Raw genomic sequence first — 18,454 nt, forward strand, 5'->3', positions numbered from 1 at the left:
TGCAACAGTAGTAGACTCGCCAAATTTAAGGGCATTTAAATGGTCTTTGGATAAACATATGGATGAAAATGGAAGTGTAGGATAGATGGGCTTCAGATTGGTTCCACAGGTCTGGCAACGTCAAGGGCTGAAGGGCCTGTACTGCGCTGGAATGTTCCATGTTCATCTCTGTCGAGATCTGCAAACTCAACAAAAACCCGCAGTGTTTCTACTCACTGCTGTTCAGTTATGAACCAAAGTTTTGAACCACTTTCCTTATGCGATGTAGGCTTTGAGATTTCCGGACAGTGGAAACAATGATAAGACTACACTGTGACTTCTGAATTGTAAATTTAACCCTAGATCAGAACATTATTTCTCTTCAATTGTGGAACCTTCTTTTCAGTGTACCTCAGTGAGAAGATGGAAGTGTCTCCTGGCACGCAAGCGTTTGGGCGGCTCAGTGGTTAGCACTGCTACCTCGCAGCACCAGGGACCCGGGTTCAATTCCAGCCTTGGGAACTATCTGTGTGAGTTGGCACATTCTCCCCGTGTCTGCATGGGTTGCCTCCCACAATCCAAAGATTTGCAGGTTAGGGTGGATTGGCCAGGCTAAATTGCCCATGTGTAGGGTAGGTGCATTAGTCAGGGGTAGATGTAGAGTAATAGGGGAGGGGAATGGGTCTGGGTGGGTTACTCCTTCGGAGGGTCAGTGTAGACTTGTTGGGCCGGAAGGCCTGTTTCCACACTCTAGGGATTCTATGATGGGCATTGCTCGTAATTTATTACAACTTAGCGGCAAATAATGTTACAAATGTTTATGCAGTAAAGGTCTATCTTTCTGCTCCTTAACTCCTTCCAGGGGACAAGCAACTGAACTGACCAAATGATTCCAACAGTATGAATTGCAAAACAACTACATTTTATGTAGCACCTTATGACCTCCCAAGGTAATTGGTTGGAGTGTTTCTTGATCTGCTGCAGTCTGTGTGGTGTATGTACACTCAGTGCTATGAGACAGGAAGTTCTGGATTTTGACTGAGCAACTGAGAAGAAATGGTAGTATCGTTCCAGATCAGGATCGTGAGGGCATGGATGGGAACTTGCAGGTGGTGGTGTTCCATTGTATCCGCTGCCCTTGCCCTTCGAAATGGCAGTGGCCGCATGTTTGGTTGATGTTTTCAAAAGAGCTGTGAGTATCTGCAGTGCATCTTGTAGGTGATACCCAGTGCTGTGTTTATACAGGTAAAAGGAGTGAATGATTAAGCTGGCGGAAGTCGTATCATTCCAGTAGGCTGCTTTTTTTTCCCCTGGATATTGTCAAGCTTCTCGATCGTTGGAGCTGCTCCCATCCAAACAAATAGTGTATTCCATCACATTCCTGACTGTGACTTGTAGATGGTAGATAAAGTCACAGGTCATGGTACACCACGTATAGTGCAGCAAGTTTATGTGAAATCACAAGCGCTCCAAAAGCTTGTGATTTTAAACAAACCTGTTGGACTATAACCTGGTGTCATGTGACTTTGTTCTCCCCAGTCCAGCACTGGCACCTCCACATTGTAGACGGTGGACAAGCATTGGGGAGTTCAGTTAATTGTTGCAGAATTCCAAGCCGCTGACTTGCTTGTGCAGCCACACTATTTATTGTACCTGATCCAATTCAGTTTCCGATCAGCAGTAAGCTGCAGAACATTATTGGGGGATTCAGCAATGCTAATGCTATTGACTGCTATGTCTTAATTTCTTTACTAAAGTTTCTTAATACAACTTGTTTTGTTTCAGTGGCTGTGTGGGTGTGACTATGGGAAGGAAGGTGTTATATTTACAGTTCAGGTTCTGTTGAAGTTAAAGCATTGAACCTTTCTCTAAAATGCTGAATGACGTATTGCTTCTGTCCAATTTCTTAAAAGTTTACTCGCTCTCGCGTGCTTTCTCTCGCTCTCTCGTGCACTTTCTCTCGCTCTCGTGTGCACTTTCTCTCTCGTCGAAATTGTTACTGCAAGAACATTGTTATCTTACAATTAAATCCCCTCCCTGAATTGTTAAACTTTCTAACTAATCCGAGCAGATCAGATAATCATGAGTTTGTGATAACTTTAAAGACATTAGATAATGGCTTGCTATTTTCAACTTCCATTAATGAATTTCCCAGCCAGAGATCGTGACATAGTCACTCTAGTGGTTATAAATGTGGCTTATGTTATGAATGTTAATAGATATTGTGGTAATTAGATTTGACAAAGAATATTTTAGTACTCTGATGGAAGGTTAATCAATGGTATAACAACCGACTCAGTTGCTGAAGGTAGCATGTTGTCAGTTGCCATACCTCATTGGGGTAAGTGCTGGAAGTCAAATCCTGCTATTCTTGGAATTATCACAAAAGCTAAAGATATTATCAGAATTACTCAATCTCCCAGATTCTCCTTTCTCTCAAGACACAGTTTAATAGCATGGACTGGGTTTTCGTACCTAGCAAGAACTAATATTTGTTACAAATGAAAGATTTTTGCTGCAGATAAACAGGTAGAAACTATTGACATATAACTGTACCAGTTAAAACTCTCGCCTTGTTATAAAACTTCCCCTACGCGTACACAAACAAACATTACCAAAAATATTAGTGTTATGCATGAAGGAGAACTAGCAAGGCAGTTCAATGGTCACTATCTATACCGTTTGCAGAACTGATTCTATTGGCTTGTCAGGGCTTGTTGCTCCTTGATCCCCCCTCATTGGCTACCTTCACTTGCTTTCAGGAGGCACAGAGTGATGGATTCACAGCTTATAAAGTCTCTGACATTGTTTTGAAGCAGCAGCTGGTCAGGGAAAATAAGCTGCCTTTCTTCAGGCTTTAATTTCTTTAGAAGTGAACCACAGGTACCACTTCCCTTTCCAGCAGTCCTAGAGCTACTGGCTGTTTCTTTCACACCTATATGCTGTTCAGCCACCTGGGAGCCAACCTCTCTATTTTGACAGGTAAAGGACCTTTGTCATCAACAATTGGTCACCACTCCACGGACCAATCAGTTATTTGTTGCCAGTCAAACAAATATGTATACGCCCCTTGGCTCTAGCTCATCTGCAGTAACCCACCCCCACTGCTTAACCAAGCAACAGTGTGAATAGAACTTACAATAAGTGTTGGCACAGAAACAGAAATTGCTGGAAAAGCTCAGCAGGTTTGGCAGCATCTGTGGACAGAAAAATCAGAGTTAACATTTCAGGTCAACTGACCCTTCCTCTCAAAACGTTAACACTGATTCTCTCCACACATGCTGTCAGACCTGCTGAGCTTTTCCAGCAATTTGTGTTTTTGTTTCTGATTTACAGCATTTGCAGTTCTTTTGGTTTTTAATAAGTTTTAGCAACTTGCTTTTAAAAATTACAGCATCGATTCCACAGTACTTGTTCTTTTTAATTCAAACAGTTTTTCCCATTTCAGTCCATAATCAAAAATACAGAAATTTTTTTTAAAAATGGCCTTTACACAGTGAACAATTTTTTTTTGACAATTTAAGTGATCTACTGCCTTTGTTTTCGAAGTCCCTTGTTTCAGAAGGGCTAGAAAGTGACGGTTCTGATTCACATTTGCATTTTTGGGCACAAATTTAATCAAACTAGATTCAAACAGTGAAAATAAAGCTAGTTGTCACAGTCCAATTAAACATTGATTTTTGTGCAATATGTTTTATTTCTTTCAAAGCATGAAGTCAATAAAATTAGTTGATCCAGGTGTGGATATGATAGATGCTAAATAAATGCTCTGGCAATACTTAACATGACTGCTTGAGCTCAAAGCCAGCCTTCAGCTTCACCGTTCTACATTGCTCTGTCCAAAGTCAGTGTTACCAGGGTGACCTTGAAAATGCGTTTGAAAAGTTTGGGGCCTCCCACTTGTGTAAATCCAATCTTGCAGGTCATGCCCTATCTTGTTCTACAAGCAGAGAAACTAGTGCGTTGAACCATGACTGTTCTACCTCAACATAGGCATGTTGCATGCTTGAACACTTAGATGGATGTTGCTTGTGTGAATGCCCTTTTACTAATTGTTGCTATGAGTGCAGCTTTGATTATTGTGAGTGTTTAGCCCAAGTGTCTTTTCTCGCACTTTGGCCAGAATTACTGAAGCCCAATTTCTGATCACTGGGCAGAAAACTGATGATAAACTCCTGGTATCGGGTGTGGGGAATGTCCAACAGAACAGCTGCTAGAGGCACACCATTGCTATGATTTAAGAATGTTGACAGTAAAACACACACTCTCCTGTCAAAAGCTGCTGACCCACTCAGAGCCTGACAGGTCACCAGTAGTACCAATGGAAATTGGAGTAGTGGCTTTTGGTGGGAATGCAGCCAACAGAGGCATGTGATTAATGTATTACTCACAGATTTGTGTAAACGCACGCACACACACCACGCTCCACCCCCCCCCCCAACCCCCAAAGATAAGGATGAGCTGGGGTTTACAGGAAGGGCGAGGAGGTAACAGGGGTCGCTCTTGCTCTCGCTCTCGCTCTCACTCTCTCTCACCTTCTGTCCAATGCTAGGACCCTGGTGATGAATCCTTTCCCCCACAGAAGCCACTGGCATACCTGAGGCTTCACTGGAGAGCCTTCTGTGGGCTTAGAAATGACATTAGAGTCCCATTTCGCCCCAGAGGCACCATTAAATTGGGGTGTATCCTGGGATAATGGGTATCAGTTGGCTTATTAATGAGAAAATTCAGTGTACTTGTGTTCATTCGAGTGCTAATTTTTATATTGCTTTTTTACCTCTGTCCAGACAGTGCATTTTTGCCACCTTAAGGAGGCACTGGAAGTAGATTGGAGCAGCGAAAAGGCAAAGACGTGTCTGAAACGCACCCCAAGTGATTATTTTCTTCTGCAAGGTAACAGAGCAACACATTGTGCATGTGCGCATGGTGTAGCTATTCGTGGGTTTTATATCAGAAGTGCTTTGAGTTTAGAATAATTTAGGGAGGAAGTGAGCACTGCACATACTGGACATCGGAGTGGAAAAGCACAGCAGGTCAGGCAGCATCCCAGGAGCAGGAGACTCGACGTTTCAAGCATATGCTCTTCATCAGGAATACTGTCCACTACCCTCTACCCTCTCTCTTTGACTCCTGGCACTCCCTCTCTAACCTGCTCCAACTGTGATTTATCGTTATTTTTGTTTATTTTGGGGCTGCTGACGACCATGGATTAGCCATACTTGTTGCCCCAGTTATTCATTTTTGTTTAAGCAACTTGAGTGACTTGCTTGCCTGCTTCAGAGATCATGAATCAATTGCCCAATATGGGTTAAAGTTAATGTAGGATGCATTGGTCTCCACCGACCCACTGCTTGGAGTTTTTATGCAACACTCTGGGGTGGGGCAGCATTAGGATCAGCTGTGACCTCCTTTGCAGTCTGTTCACCCACTCAGACGTAGACAATCTTGAATCTCGTGGGAATAAAGACATTGACAGTATCCAGTTTTTGCAGAACCTTGCATCGGAAAGAATCAATGAATTAGAAATAAGGGGTGAACAAAAATAAGTTGTGCACTTTCGACACTTAATTTTAAAACTTAGATGATTGTCCAGTTCCCTTAACTGTTTCATACTATCAGGAAAAGAAGTTAAGAATAAATCGTGCATAGAAGCTCATTCTGCAGTTGCTGCTGGTTGATATTGAAGATTTATGGCATTATTTGCTGCATGATTGTAATATACTTTTAATTGGGAAAGCAGCCAAGCTAATATCATTGAACGTATATTTATCTGTCTATCACACTTTCTCAATCTTTCACTCTCTCTCCATCTTGCCTGTTCTTTTTCCAAATGTTTTCCCAACCCATGGCTTCTGGAATGAGCAGAAAGACACAACTACTGTTAAAATAACTGAGGGATGTCAGGTCATTAAAATGGATGCTGTCACCTTATTTCTCAGAGAGAGTGTTTTGCATCACTTAAGTGTTAAGACTTGAAATAGAGCAAGAGCAGCATTTTTTTTCCTCTTTGCCACAAAAAGTCAAGGTATGACTGCCATTGGTAGTTGAAACAGATTACTTTGGCAATGAATATTTGCCAGGTTATGTAGTACTTTAGAGGTGGGAAGAGAGATTTAAGGATGATGTCTTATCTTTGTGAGGAAGACTCATCATCACAGACTTGGGACAAAGTGACCATTTTTCATGTTTGATGCTGGTACAGTGCTCCACTGAGGATCTGTGGCAGCTGGGAACACTCCACTTACACTGCAAGTTGTGAAACCTCCAGTATTTAATGACAGTGTGAGAGCTTTGCAGGAATATGTAAGGGACCTGATGAACTTTCATTGATGCCATTGCTGGAGTTGTGCCTCATTTGAAATGGAAGCCAGGCAGAATGAGCTCCATTTGCTGCAGAAGCACTCAGTGCTGCATCATATCGGGATGAGTCTGGAGTTGTACAGTCACTGTTGCATTGTATGGTTATCACAAAGAGATAGAAGGGTGAGAAAATCAATTAAGTCCATTGTGTCCAACCAGAGGTGCTGGTTGAGACACCCGCATTAGGGCATTTATGGATTTTTAACATACAAATTAGCAAGATTTCTCTGCATTGATGAGAGGCAAATGCTGGAATATGTGGTTGCTCAGACCTCATTACTGATGGCTCGCAACTTTTCCCTTACAATCAAAAATATCCTCTTCTTTTAGTGCTTGTCTCATAATATGTCAATATGTGGCAGCTCTGGACTTGACATGTCCCTGAAACTAATTCAATTGTTTTTTGGAAGAAATAGTTTCTCAACCTCTGACCAAGTTGTTCAGGCATTGTACAGGGGAGTTGCTCATGTAGCATCAACACGTGGTGACACCCAGCATCTCCACTATTCGTGCAGCAGGGGGTGGGGAAGAAAAGAACATGCTACAGTCAAGCCAACACCAATGATAGAGAGTTAACTTACGACATCATTTATGGTTCCAAGCTCATGGACTAAAAAGTAAGACCTTTGGATTGAAAAGCACTCCTCACTTCCCTGGGGCATTTCTAAAGCAATCTCAGCTGAGGAAGTCATTTTGTAATGTCAGCAGTTTTCCCAGAAGATTATTTCCTGGCAAATACTTGTTGACAGACTTTGTGTTTGTTTGTGTGTGTTATATCCATACTGGTCTCCAGCTACGTTTTTGTATGGAATTGATGACAATCTGAATAGGCTAAGTCTTAGCACTCGAGATAAGGCTGACATAGGTAGATCCTTGATAAAGAAGGGAGAGAAGGTGGATAGACATGAGTTTGGAGTTGAGACCAGAATCCAATCAACCATGACCTTGTTGAATATCAGAGCAACTCAAGGGACTGAATGATCTGCTCTTCCTAATTCAAGTATCTGCATACTTATCTGGGGGGGAGAAAAAAAGTCAAATTTGTGTAATTAAGCAGCCTCCTAGCTTTGGCCTGCACAATCCTTTAAAATTAAACTGTATATTCAGAATGCAAAGAGAGGTTAAGATTTTTTTAGCAGAAGGTTAAGGCAAGAAATGCTTTGTTACAGGAAGTGGTTCAAGTCGAGACAAGTCAGTGGGCCTTTAAGGGAAAATTAGCTCAATTTCATCGAAGCACGAAAGGCCACAAAGATATGGAGCAAGAATATCAATACTTGTATATTACTTTCGCAAAGAACCAGCACAGATTTAATGGGACAAACGGCCATATTCTACGATGTTCACTACCACCTTCTCAAGGGCAACCAGGGAGGGGTTCAACAAATGCTGGGCAGCCAGTAACCACAGTAGCAATTTTTTTTTAAAATAAGTTACTATCTGCACCTTTTCTGCATCTGTCTTTCCCTACTTTTTTCTTATTGAGTAATTGTGCCAGAAGTGTGTCTTTTTTGCTTTTAAGCACTATTTTGTTCAAAATGCAAATATTGCCTTTATTTTCAACTGGCTCTTTAAGAATCCACCATAAATAAACTGAGGCCCAATTTCCTGCTGCGACATTTTGTATTTCCTTTGTCCATGGTGCTTGGTTACTCAGCTGCTTCGAGGCTGCAGACAGTGTTCCCACTATCCCACCTGCTTCAGCATAACATCGCTGCTTCCTCTTGTACAAATACTTCGAAACCCTTCCAAGGCAACTCCCCAAAACACCACCTGTGCTAAAAATAAAAGGTCACTGAAGTTCTACCAAAACATCATTTAACAAGACATCAGGTGCTTTTCTTCTTTTGTCGAGCTTGTACAGCTGCCTGCCTTGTTTTGACATTGGTGCAATGGTTGGTGCACATTGCCCTTTGCCCTTTGCTTGGGTGTATGCCTTTAATAAATCTCACTGATTTGCAAAGAAACATTGCTTACTCCACCATGCACCTAATAATCCATGTGACTCTGTGAACCACTTGTGAAGTTGTGTTTTCTCTCATCTTCTAAGAATCATAGTAAGAGCATGAGAGAAGTGCAGGAGTAGACCATTTGACCCCCCCTATTAAGGGCCCCATGCATTAAGGCCATGGCTGATGTGATTGTGGCCTTTATTTTCCTGCCTGACCCCTATAACCCTCAACTCCCTTGTTGATTAAAATAAGATCAGTCTAATTCAGTTTTGAAAATAATCAATGACTGCTTTTACCAATTTCTGGGGAAGAGAATTCTGAAAATTAGCAAACTAACAGGAGAAATTCCTCATCTCTTATCTTAAATGGGAGATCCCTTATTTTGAAACTGGCGCCTCATCCTAGATGCTCCTCAAGGGACAACATCCCCATAGCATCTATTGTACCACTCCCTCTGTTTGAGCATAATTGAGAGGAAAATTTAATCTTAATTCAAATTGCAAGTGATTTTCAATATCAAGTATATTGATCTGAAATACTGCAAGTGCCAACATTGCACAGAGTGCTCAGTCATCCATCAGGATTTTAATATTTTCAAAGTGGTCTTATTGCCAGTATCCTGACTGAATAAAGAGACTGAACAATGGTTCAGGCACACCAGACTGTCACAAGGGTACTTGCCTAGGCATGTGAGGCGGGTAACCAGCCAGGACTGAGGAGATGGTAAGAGTACAAAAGACCAGATGGACTGATTATTGAAAGAGACTGTGTGTCATGATGTGGACAAAAGCAAAAGTAATGGCTTTGGGCCAAGCCACATGGGCAAGACTTCTATAGATAGCCTCCTCTCTCTTCTGTATATTTGTGACAGACACTCCTTCACAAACTGCATTAAAAACTGTAAGCACGAGGGCATGTTACAAGGATAACTTTAAATAGTTTGTTTAGAAAGGAAGGCATCAACAATGTAGGTTATGTTTCTGGATTGTAACTTAAGAAAGTGGTTATTGTAATACCTTCTTCCAATTGCAGCATGAGAGTAGCATCGAGCCATGAAGCCAAGAAGGTTGCAAGTTTGACTCTTGACTTATGCTGAGTTTGCAGGTATTTATTCAGGTCAGCAAATTGGTCCTGGATTAATTACCCTTGACTAGAAAATGCATGGCAAATAATGACAGAAGCAGGGTTTGTTTTGGTGCCCTTTCTAATCGATTAGCCTACTGACCCCTGCTGTCTCGGGTCGCAAGAAATATGAGCAGGTTACTAAAAACCAGTATGACTCTGCCTCAGGACAGAAGGATTGTTTTAAATCCTGCATGATGTGAAAGATTCCATGTAAGTATGTGAGGGATTGCAGGGGCGTTCTTCCTAGTATTTTGGTCACTGATTCATTAAATGATATCACTGAAAATAGATTTCTGATCATTTCCTTCATTGCTGTGTGTAGAAACCTGTAGAGAAATTGGCTCCTATGATGCTGAGTGGGGAACATTGAAAACGTGATATGGAATCATTGATTAGATTTGTGATTGACTGTGGGGTATCAAGGGTTTGGGGATAATGTGGGAATATAAAACTGAAATAGAGGATCAGCCATTGGGTGATGCAGCAGGCTTTAAGGGCCAAATGGCCAACTCAAGCTCATGCTGTTTATGTTTCGTACTAGTGCAGTTCTTATTATTGAGGCACACGCAGCTATCGCCAGTTGGTTGAAGTGTCTAGGGTCAATGACAGGCGAGGAACTGTACCCTCATAAGGAATTGTTTTTGTGAAATAGTAACAAAGTGCTGGGGAAGTTCAGCAGGTCTGGCAGCATCTGTGGAGAGTGAGACAGTACAAATGTTTTGAATCAATTTCCATTAACATTTCTATTTTTGGCCGGCTACAGTGTTCCAATGAAGCTCGGTGCAAGTTGGAGGAACAAAAGCTTTGAAATAACTGCGCAGGGGCTGGGATCCCGTCACCCTTTATTTACACCTGCAGAGTACATGGACTCTGACCAGCTAGCTCAGAGCTGGTCCCTAGAGTGAGGACACTCTGACAGTCCTGCTTATATCTATCAGCCAAAGCTCCCTGATTAGACCCAGGTTAACAGCCTCAATCAGGGATCTCATAGTCAACAAGATCTTCCTGTCTAGCCTTGTTCCAATCACTACAACCTTTTTTTCTGCTAAGGTGCTTACCTAAAACTCAATGTTGGATTTCACTCCTTCAGAGTAGGATCTCTGTGTTCCATTATCCACTACCACTACCCCCACCCTAACCCTCATCTGGCTGTGTCTTGTTGGCTTCCCTCTGAGTGGATCCATTTTCTCCTTTTCACAGCCAACATTTGCACCTATTGTACATATCTATCACTCCTTTACTGCTGTTATTACTGCCTTTGTCTTTTGCTCTGGGCACCCTCTCAATCTGTTCCACTTACTACCCCTTTCCCTCTGTCTACAAACAGTATTTTCCAACTCCTTTCCGTCCTGAAGAAGTCAGCCTTGACTTGAAAGGTTAACTGTCTTTCTGTCACCGCACCTGCTGAGTTTTTCCAGCGCTTAGTTTTAATTTCAGATTTCCAGCTTCCACAGTGTTTTGCTGGTCGTATTGTCTTTGTGGGGTGCCTGAAAACAAAGAGTAAATTATGTTTGTGTTTTGGAGGAGCAGGGATCAGTCCAGCGGAATGTATTCAGGCTAGTCTCCAGTCCAGCAGAAGATATTCAGAAGCCCCAAAATACCTGAGCTTTATTGTGATGGCCAATGTAAACTCTGGCCGAAGGGTGAAGTTGCTTTGCTAACTTGTTGTTTGTTGTGAACATGTGAAGCACTGGTGATAGCTGTGTTGATAACATCAGCACTATTATTAACAGTACTGAGTGAATAATAATGAAGTGCACTGCTGTGTGGAAGCTGCCCTGTGGAAAAAGCCGTGGGTGTTACAGCTAACAGCTTCAAGGTTGACGTGCACAGCCAGCGAGCAGCCTGCAGGAAACCAGTCTAGGGTAGGTGATGTAATTAGGAAGCTGATGAGGCAGAGAAATTGTGATTGGCATCTAAAGAGAGCTCTCTGGCACATGCCATTGTTCCATGATGTTATTGTGTAACCCTTTGAGTGCCAAACGCCTGTATGCATTGCATCAGTAGAAAAGAGCAGAATGAAATGTTGCAATTCTAGAGCATGTGTTCACTGCTGCCTCCTAATTTCACCCATAGGACAGGGAATTGGGTGAAATGCAAATTATCCTGCATTGGATTCCCCAGCTGCAGCATCAGGAGAAATGCAAAGGAATTTTAGCCCTCTCTAGCTTCCATTCAAACCTTCACTTACTGTTGCATCACAGGCACCAAATAACATTTCAAAAGTGGAATGGAATCTACTAAAATTCATTTTCATCTTGCAAACACGAATAAGAAGCAGGAGTAGCCTGTTCAGCCCCTTTATCCCATTCTGTTGCTTTAACAAGGTCATGACTGAACTAACTGACCTCCTTTGTTACCAAAAATCATGCGTTGGTGGGAAAATGTATGTAGCCTCCTACTAGTCCCCCGTATTTGAGCAATCTTCAAGCCATTTCATTCTTTGAAAGCAGTAAAACCCTGATTTAAATCGCAACTGTTATGATGCATAAGGATGCATATGATGCATTCAGTCCATTGTGTCTGCAATGACACTGAACCAAATGGAGAAAGTGAGGACTGCAGATGCTAGAGAGATCAGAGTCCAAAAGTGTGGTATTGGAAAAGCAGAGTATGTTTCAGAGAACATCTCCAGGACACACACCAAACAACCCCACTGCCCTGTGGCCAAACACTTCAACTCCCCTTCTTACTCTGCTAAGGGCATGTGGGTCCTGGGCCGTCTCCACCGCCAAATCCTAGTCACTCGATGACTGGAGGAAGAACACCTCATCGTCTGCCTTGGGACCCTCCAACCACATGGAATCAGTGTCGATTTCACCCAGTTTCCTCATTCTCCTCATGACTTTGAAAATTTCTGCCCTGGCCCTATTGAAGAAGAACATTCCTAACTTCAATCCTTCCTCATCCCTGCAGGTATTTAGGGGTGAGAGAGGAGACTCCACTACAAACCTGCCAACCAGTTGCGGACAAACCATTAGCCATAACTTTGTTCCCTATCACTTGACCAATTTTGAATGTACATTCCTGCTCTCCCTTTTTATTCCATTGTGTTCTTTACAATGGCTACACAAGTATGTATTTTCTTTAAATAATTAAAGAAATTGCGTCAACAGACATTGTTTATATGTGTATATTTTGAGTTTCCGTATATACGCGTGTTAAGGCCTTGAGCATGCACAATAGGGAAACCAGGTTCCTTCAAATCCAATATCCATTGCACTAATTGAAGCACTAAAATTCTGAGAGCGAGAGAGAAGGCTACTGCTGCTGAAAGGCTATTAACCCTGGCTGGAGAGTAAGGAACTGGGGGTTGTATTTGCAGGATAAAATGGTCGGCCATTTAGGCATGGTAGTGATTTATGGACCTTCAGAATTCTCTACCACAAAGAACAGTTGATACTTGGTCATTGAGATTATTCAAGGCTGAGATAGAATTGGCAGTTCTAACAATTGAATCGTGTTGCTCCTGGTAAGTGTGGAAGCTGCATGTTCAGCCTTGGCTCGGTTCAGCTGTAGTGATGGCATGTGTGCATCAGTTGGGTTTTTTTGTATGTGTTTGGCGAGAGAGAGGTATTTAATGTACACTGTGGAAATCTTTGGGGGTTGGATAGTGCAGCTTTGAAGAAGTGAGGGGTCACTGCATCCAATCACGAAGGAACATTGGATTAGTCATGATCTAATTAAATGATGGAACAGGTTCGCAGGGCTGAATGGCCTGTTGTTCCTATGATTTGTTGTGAGGGTTGTAGGCCTGTGGGTGAACCACCTTTCAACAGTACAAACAAAAGTTTGGAACAATTTATCACTTTTGAGCAAGCAACTAGAGATTTTATTCTGACTTGAATAAGTTGCCCCCCACCCACCCGCAACACTGTCTGACTCCGAAGGCAGTTAAATCTCCCTATGATTTAACGAGATCTTAAAGTAATCTGCTTTGATGAATGAAAGTATAAAAGTAATCTCTTGTCATCTATCACGTGCAGTTCTGTGTACAAACAACATGTGATGAGTTTCGACTCTGACCCTTTTTTAGGACACTCAGACTGTGATTGAAATAACACTGAAGATTCTAGTGTTGGTTGGATTTGGTGCATTGTTGTCAAATTATAGATTTAAATCCCAGTCTAAGATAACATGTGAATGCACAGGACTGAGGAACCTTTTTTGAAAGCAGCTGGGTTAGTCCCATGAAAGCCCACTTTGTCAACAATCCTGAAACATAATGCTATCTGTGCAGGCAATGTACAAATTCCTAATTTTTGCAGCTATGTTGACAGAGGGAAAATCATTGGGAAGTTGTATGCTATAGCAGAGGTATACAAATAGTTCATCACCCATTTCCTAAAAGAGTGAGCATCAAATTATCTCATCAATTGCTGAATAAAGGTTGAATATGATATTCATTCCAATATTGATATGTTTTGCTGAGTAATGAGGTCACCTGACCCTTGGAAATGGATGTGGACGTGGGATAGAGGGGCAGAAGGGTCTCGAGGTACAAATTTTCATCACCAAAAATAGCAACCCATATTTTTATAAGTTCATATTTTGGAAAAAAACAAACAAAAACACTGGAGTTCATTCAAAGCAGAGTTGAAGAACAGAAATGTTTTGTTAAACTCCTATATAGAGGACCTCGATTATCCGAAGGACACTGGCGAGGAGTATTTCGTTTGGTTAATCGAATGCGGGATAATATAGTTAGGCATAGGCACCTTGTGATCTTGTTTGGATAATCTGAAATTCAGTTAATCAAATGCCAGATAATCGAGGTTCCTCTGTAGATTCTTTTGAAGGTGATGTTTGGCAGTGTTAAACAATACTTGTCTCCATATTGTAAAGTGCTGCAAACCTAATATCAGAACTGAGGTTATATATGCAAGAAATTACTCAACAGGTTCAGGCATTGTTTCTCTCCTCCTGGTAAAGGGAAGATGAAAAAATGACCTTTTATAGAGTTCTTTTAGATTCCTGAAAAGGTTTATTTGGATAATATGCAGAAGATATTTGTAGAGTAGACAGGGTGCATAATTATGACATACTCAATATAAGTCAAATGTAGAATTCAGCAAAAACTTTGTTGCCAGAAAAGTGGTTAGAATATGAAGCTTGTGAACACAACAGTTTACATTTACAAATCACCTTTCCTGGTGCTGAACAAGATTATCAATAAATAACTCGAGACGGGAGAGGACAGGAGACTGAAAAGCTTAATCAGAGTCAGCTATTTACACTAATTGTAGTGGTGTTTTCATGTTTAATCATTAGGGCTTCCAGGAGTGAGGGAATAAAGCGTGGAGTTGAGCTAGAAAATCACCACATGAGAAAGCTTGAGGAGCTATAAGGCCTTCTCCATCAATTTGTCTTAATTGAAGTTCAGCACTTTGTGCTTAAATCAATTATTTTACTGCCCCATATAACTATCAGTCACTAGATGTAGCTGTTAGTTCTGAAGTTTAGTGCAACTTCAAAGTTAGCTGCACTCTTCAATTGTTTAATTAACACTTCATGGGAGCAGCCTCCTATCCCCTTATTAACTATATAATAAACTTGCCAAAGCTATTTCCATGTTGGGTTTCAGTTGCAGGCAACTACATTATGTCTGCAAAGCCACTGGAAACATCAAAGTATATTTCTAATCCCCAGAAGCACCTTTTTTCTCCATTTACTCTCTTCAGTGGGTAATCTTGGCAAATCCAGATACTGCTAGCTGTGCACAATTTCAATAGAGCACGCAGATTAAGTGGAAAAAAATCTTAGGGCATGGGCTCAGGAAAGCAAAATTGCCAGTTAAAAATCTAATTGAATCAATCTAAGGTTTGAATTCATGGGTTCTCTAACTTGTTACTAATGTTGACAGGGAATGGTTTTGAGTGCCAGTGATTGGAAAGGGATGAGTAGCAAGTTGTAGCCTCCAAATACAAATAAAGCAGCTTTTTCTTAGGATGGCAGGTAAGAGGATGAAAAGAAAAATTGGGCAGCCCACTGCCTCATAGCGCCATGGACTTGGGTTCGATTCCAGCCTCGGGTGACTCTTGTCTGTGTGGCGTTGCACATTATACTTGTCTGTGTGGGTTTTCTCCCACAGTCCAGAGATGTGTAGGTTAGGTGAATTAGCCCTGGGAAGTGCCGAATTACAGGGATAGGGTAAGGGGGGTGGTGGGGGCGGGTGGTTGGATGGGATACTCTTCAGACTCAATGGGCCAAATGGTCTGCTTCCACATTGTAATGATTCTTAGTGACTAAAAAAAGCAAAGAATTAAAAGTTTGAGGGATGTTAACAGGGCCTTAAAACACACTGCATCTGTGTGGGGAATTGAAGTAGTGAGAAATTTTTACACATTTCACAAGTTTTCAAAGTGTCTGACAGCCAACCTTTAGGATTGAGCCACTGTCACAATATAGGAAACATAGAGATCAAGTTGAATTCAGCAAGTCAGGCAGCGTCCGAGGAACAGGACAATAGACGTTTCCAGCATAAGCCCTTCACAAGGATTCCTGATGAAGGGCTTGTGCCCAAAACATTGATTGTCCTGCTCCTCAGATGCTGCCTGACCTGCGATGCTTTTCCAGCGCCACACGTTCCCGACTCTGACCTACAGTACTCACTTTCTTCTAATTTGAATTCAGCCAAAATCTAACAAACAGCAGATATCTTTGGAGATATTGTTCAGAGGTTGATATCTGCTCTAGATTGCTGGGGAGAGCTTCCAGGCTGTTCAGATAGGATCATATGTGGCCACCAGGAAGGATAGTTGATTTAATGTCTTACTCAACAAAACCCCTCTGCCAGTGCAGCAATTTCTCCGCATTGCACGTGGAGTGTCCACCTAGATTTTGTGCTCTGAAGTGGGACTTGCTGACTGAGTGTGTGACCTACTGACAGCTCCAGAGCAGCTTATTGATTAGATTACTTAGTGTGGAAGCAGGCCCTTTGGCCCAACAAGTCCACACCAACCGGCAGAAGCGCAGCCCACCCAGACCCATTCCCCTAACACTACAGGCAATTTTAGCATGGCCAATTCACCGCACATTTTTAGACTGTGGGAGGAAACCGGAGCACCCAGAGGAAACCCACGCAGACACAGGGAGAATGTGCAAACTCCACACAGTCAGTCGCCTGAGGCAGGAATTGAACCCAGGTCTCTGGCGCTGTGAGGCAGCAGTGCTAACCACCGTGCCACCCATGCTTGGAATGCTAAAATTTCCTAATGAGCAACTCTCAATGATCATATTGGGGCATAAACCAGTGACTGTGCTTGGACAGAGCACTGTACCATTTACCGTCCAGTTGTTAAAAGCAATTAGCAATTTCTTTTAGATAGGAGTTTCAGTTGGGAAGGAACTACTTTATAAATGGACTGAGCAGATGCATCGTTGTGAATTTGAAATGACTAAATCCTGACTACAGCTTTTTTAAAAAAAAATTACTTTCAATGTGTGCGACACCTAAACCCACATATCTTGTATCTGCGACTGATCTTGATTGGCTGCTCTGCATAGTAGTCGTGTCTTGAAACCGCAGACATTGAGAAAGGAAGAACTTACATCCGAGCAGAGAGGAAAAAACAAGGATGACAAAGCAAGCTTTGGGTTTACAAAAACACACTTGTCCTCCTCACCTTCATCTCATTAACGTTGAAAAGCTCTGTTTTCTTTTACCCAGAGAGTGACACCTAACTTGGAAGGAATTAAAAATAGGATGGTATTTTAATCTGATTACTGATACAAAATCTTAATGTTTACCCATGATAACTATGTGGAAGCTGAACTTCACATTGATTGCAAACTCTTGTTTAGTATTATTTATCTACAAATAGCTCACCTGATAGTGTGGAAGCATTTTGAGTAGGATAGCGACTGTAGTAAATAGGTCTGACTTCCATTCTTTTCCTTTAGTAAAAGAAATTATTCAAGTGAACTCCCAAAGGATCATTTCCTATTTCCGTGTCATACCTTGTCAAAGTTTTGGGGAAATCAGCTGTAAAACCAGTTGACAGACTGAGGGGCTTAATTCAAAACCAGCATATGTTATAGATGTAATGCAAGTTCACTTTGTTTTTATTTCTTGCAATCCCAGGTATTTAGGAATGTTTTGAAACTGGAATGTCTTTGTTAGAATGAATCAACATAGAGATTGCTACATAATCGCATCCTGTAATTGGGACATTTGGATTATTTTGAATTCATTAGTGAAGATTATTTGTTAATGTTTGGGATTTTATCTGTTTGAAATTTATTTAGTAGTTCTGTGAAAATCTGCATCCAGTTCACCTGGACTCCATTTCCTGTAAACATATGGGCTCATCAGAGACACTTGCTTATCTAAGACTCTATCTTTTCCCCCTTTGTTTGTTACTGTCTATTTTGAGACAATATCACCTCATCTCTGCAGTTCTTGCAGCACAGCACAGTGATAGTGTCCCTGCCTCTGAACCTCCAGTCCCACCTGCTCCAGAGGTGTGCAATAATATCTCTGAATGCGGACTGATGCATTATAACATTTCTCTGTGAACACTGGGCTTTCACTTAACAGCCGTCCCATACACTGCTTCGCCTTTTCATTTCCCAATAACTCAGTGATGCAGCTCCTTAGCTTACTATGCTACCTTCTACAGTTCTCCTTCACTCTTTAACTTTCAAAACTCAAATTTGATGTCAACTATATCCCGATTTATCTTATTTTTGTTTGCAATACTTTTTGCGTCACATACTTTATTCCTTTCAGTTAGTGACAGACTAGTGTCCAGTCTATGCTCCTGCCCAGATTTTTTTTTTAATTGGCGTCTCAGCAGAGGAAAGGAAAGCTCTTCAAGTGAATTGGGATTTTGGTCTTTTATGCCATTTTGGACCGGGCAACAAAGGGATTGGACTCCAAAGGAAAAATTACAACATTTTGTAATCAACATCTGCACAATGATGCAAATGATCTGATGGCTGTAACCTGAAGCATTTGTGATCTGTAAAGAGTTGGAAAATAAGGTGCATTTGTAATCTGTGATTAAACAGTGGTTTCAGATTCTAATGGTAGCTTGCTG

At 41.6% G+C, this 18,454-nt stretch overlaps 1 protein-coding gene across 3 annotated transcripts in view; it reads left to right on the forward strand.

Annotated features, from left to right (window-relative positions):
• The window catches only part of sae1 (SUMO1 activating enzyme subunit 1), a 109,161-nt gene that overhangs the window by 48,620 nt on the left and 42,087 nt on the right, over positions 1 to 18,454 (forward strand). For all 3 annotated transcript variants that reach the window (XM_043680745.2, XM_043680748.2, XM_087983852.1), the window contains exon 6: positions 4,767 to 4,872. In XM_043680745.2, the coding sequence (XP_043536680.1) occupies positions 4,767 to 4,872 (106 nt within the window). The remainder of the gene's footprint in view (positions 1 to 4,766; positions 4,873 to 18,454) is intronic.

The sequence above is a fragment of the Chiloscyllium plagiosum genome, unplaced genomic scaffold, assembly GCF_037043375.1.
Source record: "Chiloscyllium plagiosum isolate Xiang-an unplaced genomic scaffold, Cpla_swu_hap1 HiC_scaffold_47, whole genome shotgun sequence".
NCBI lineage: Eukaryota > Metazoa > Chordata > Chondrichthyes > Orectolobiformes > Hemiscylliidae > Chiloscyllium > Chiloscyllium plagiosum.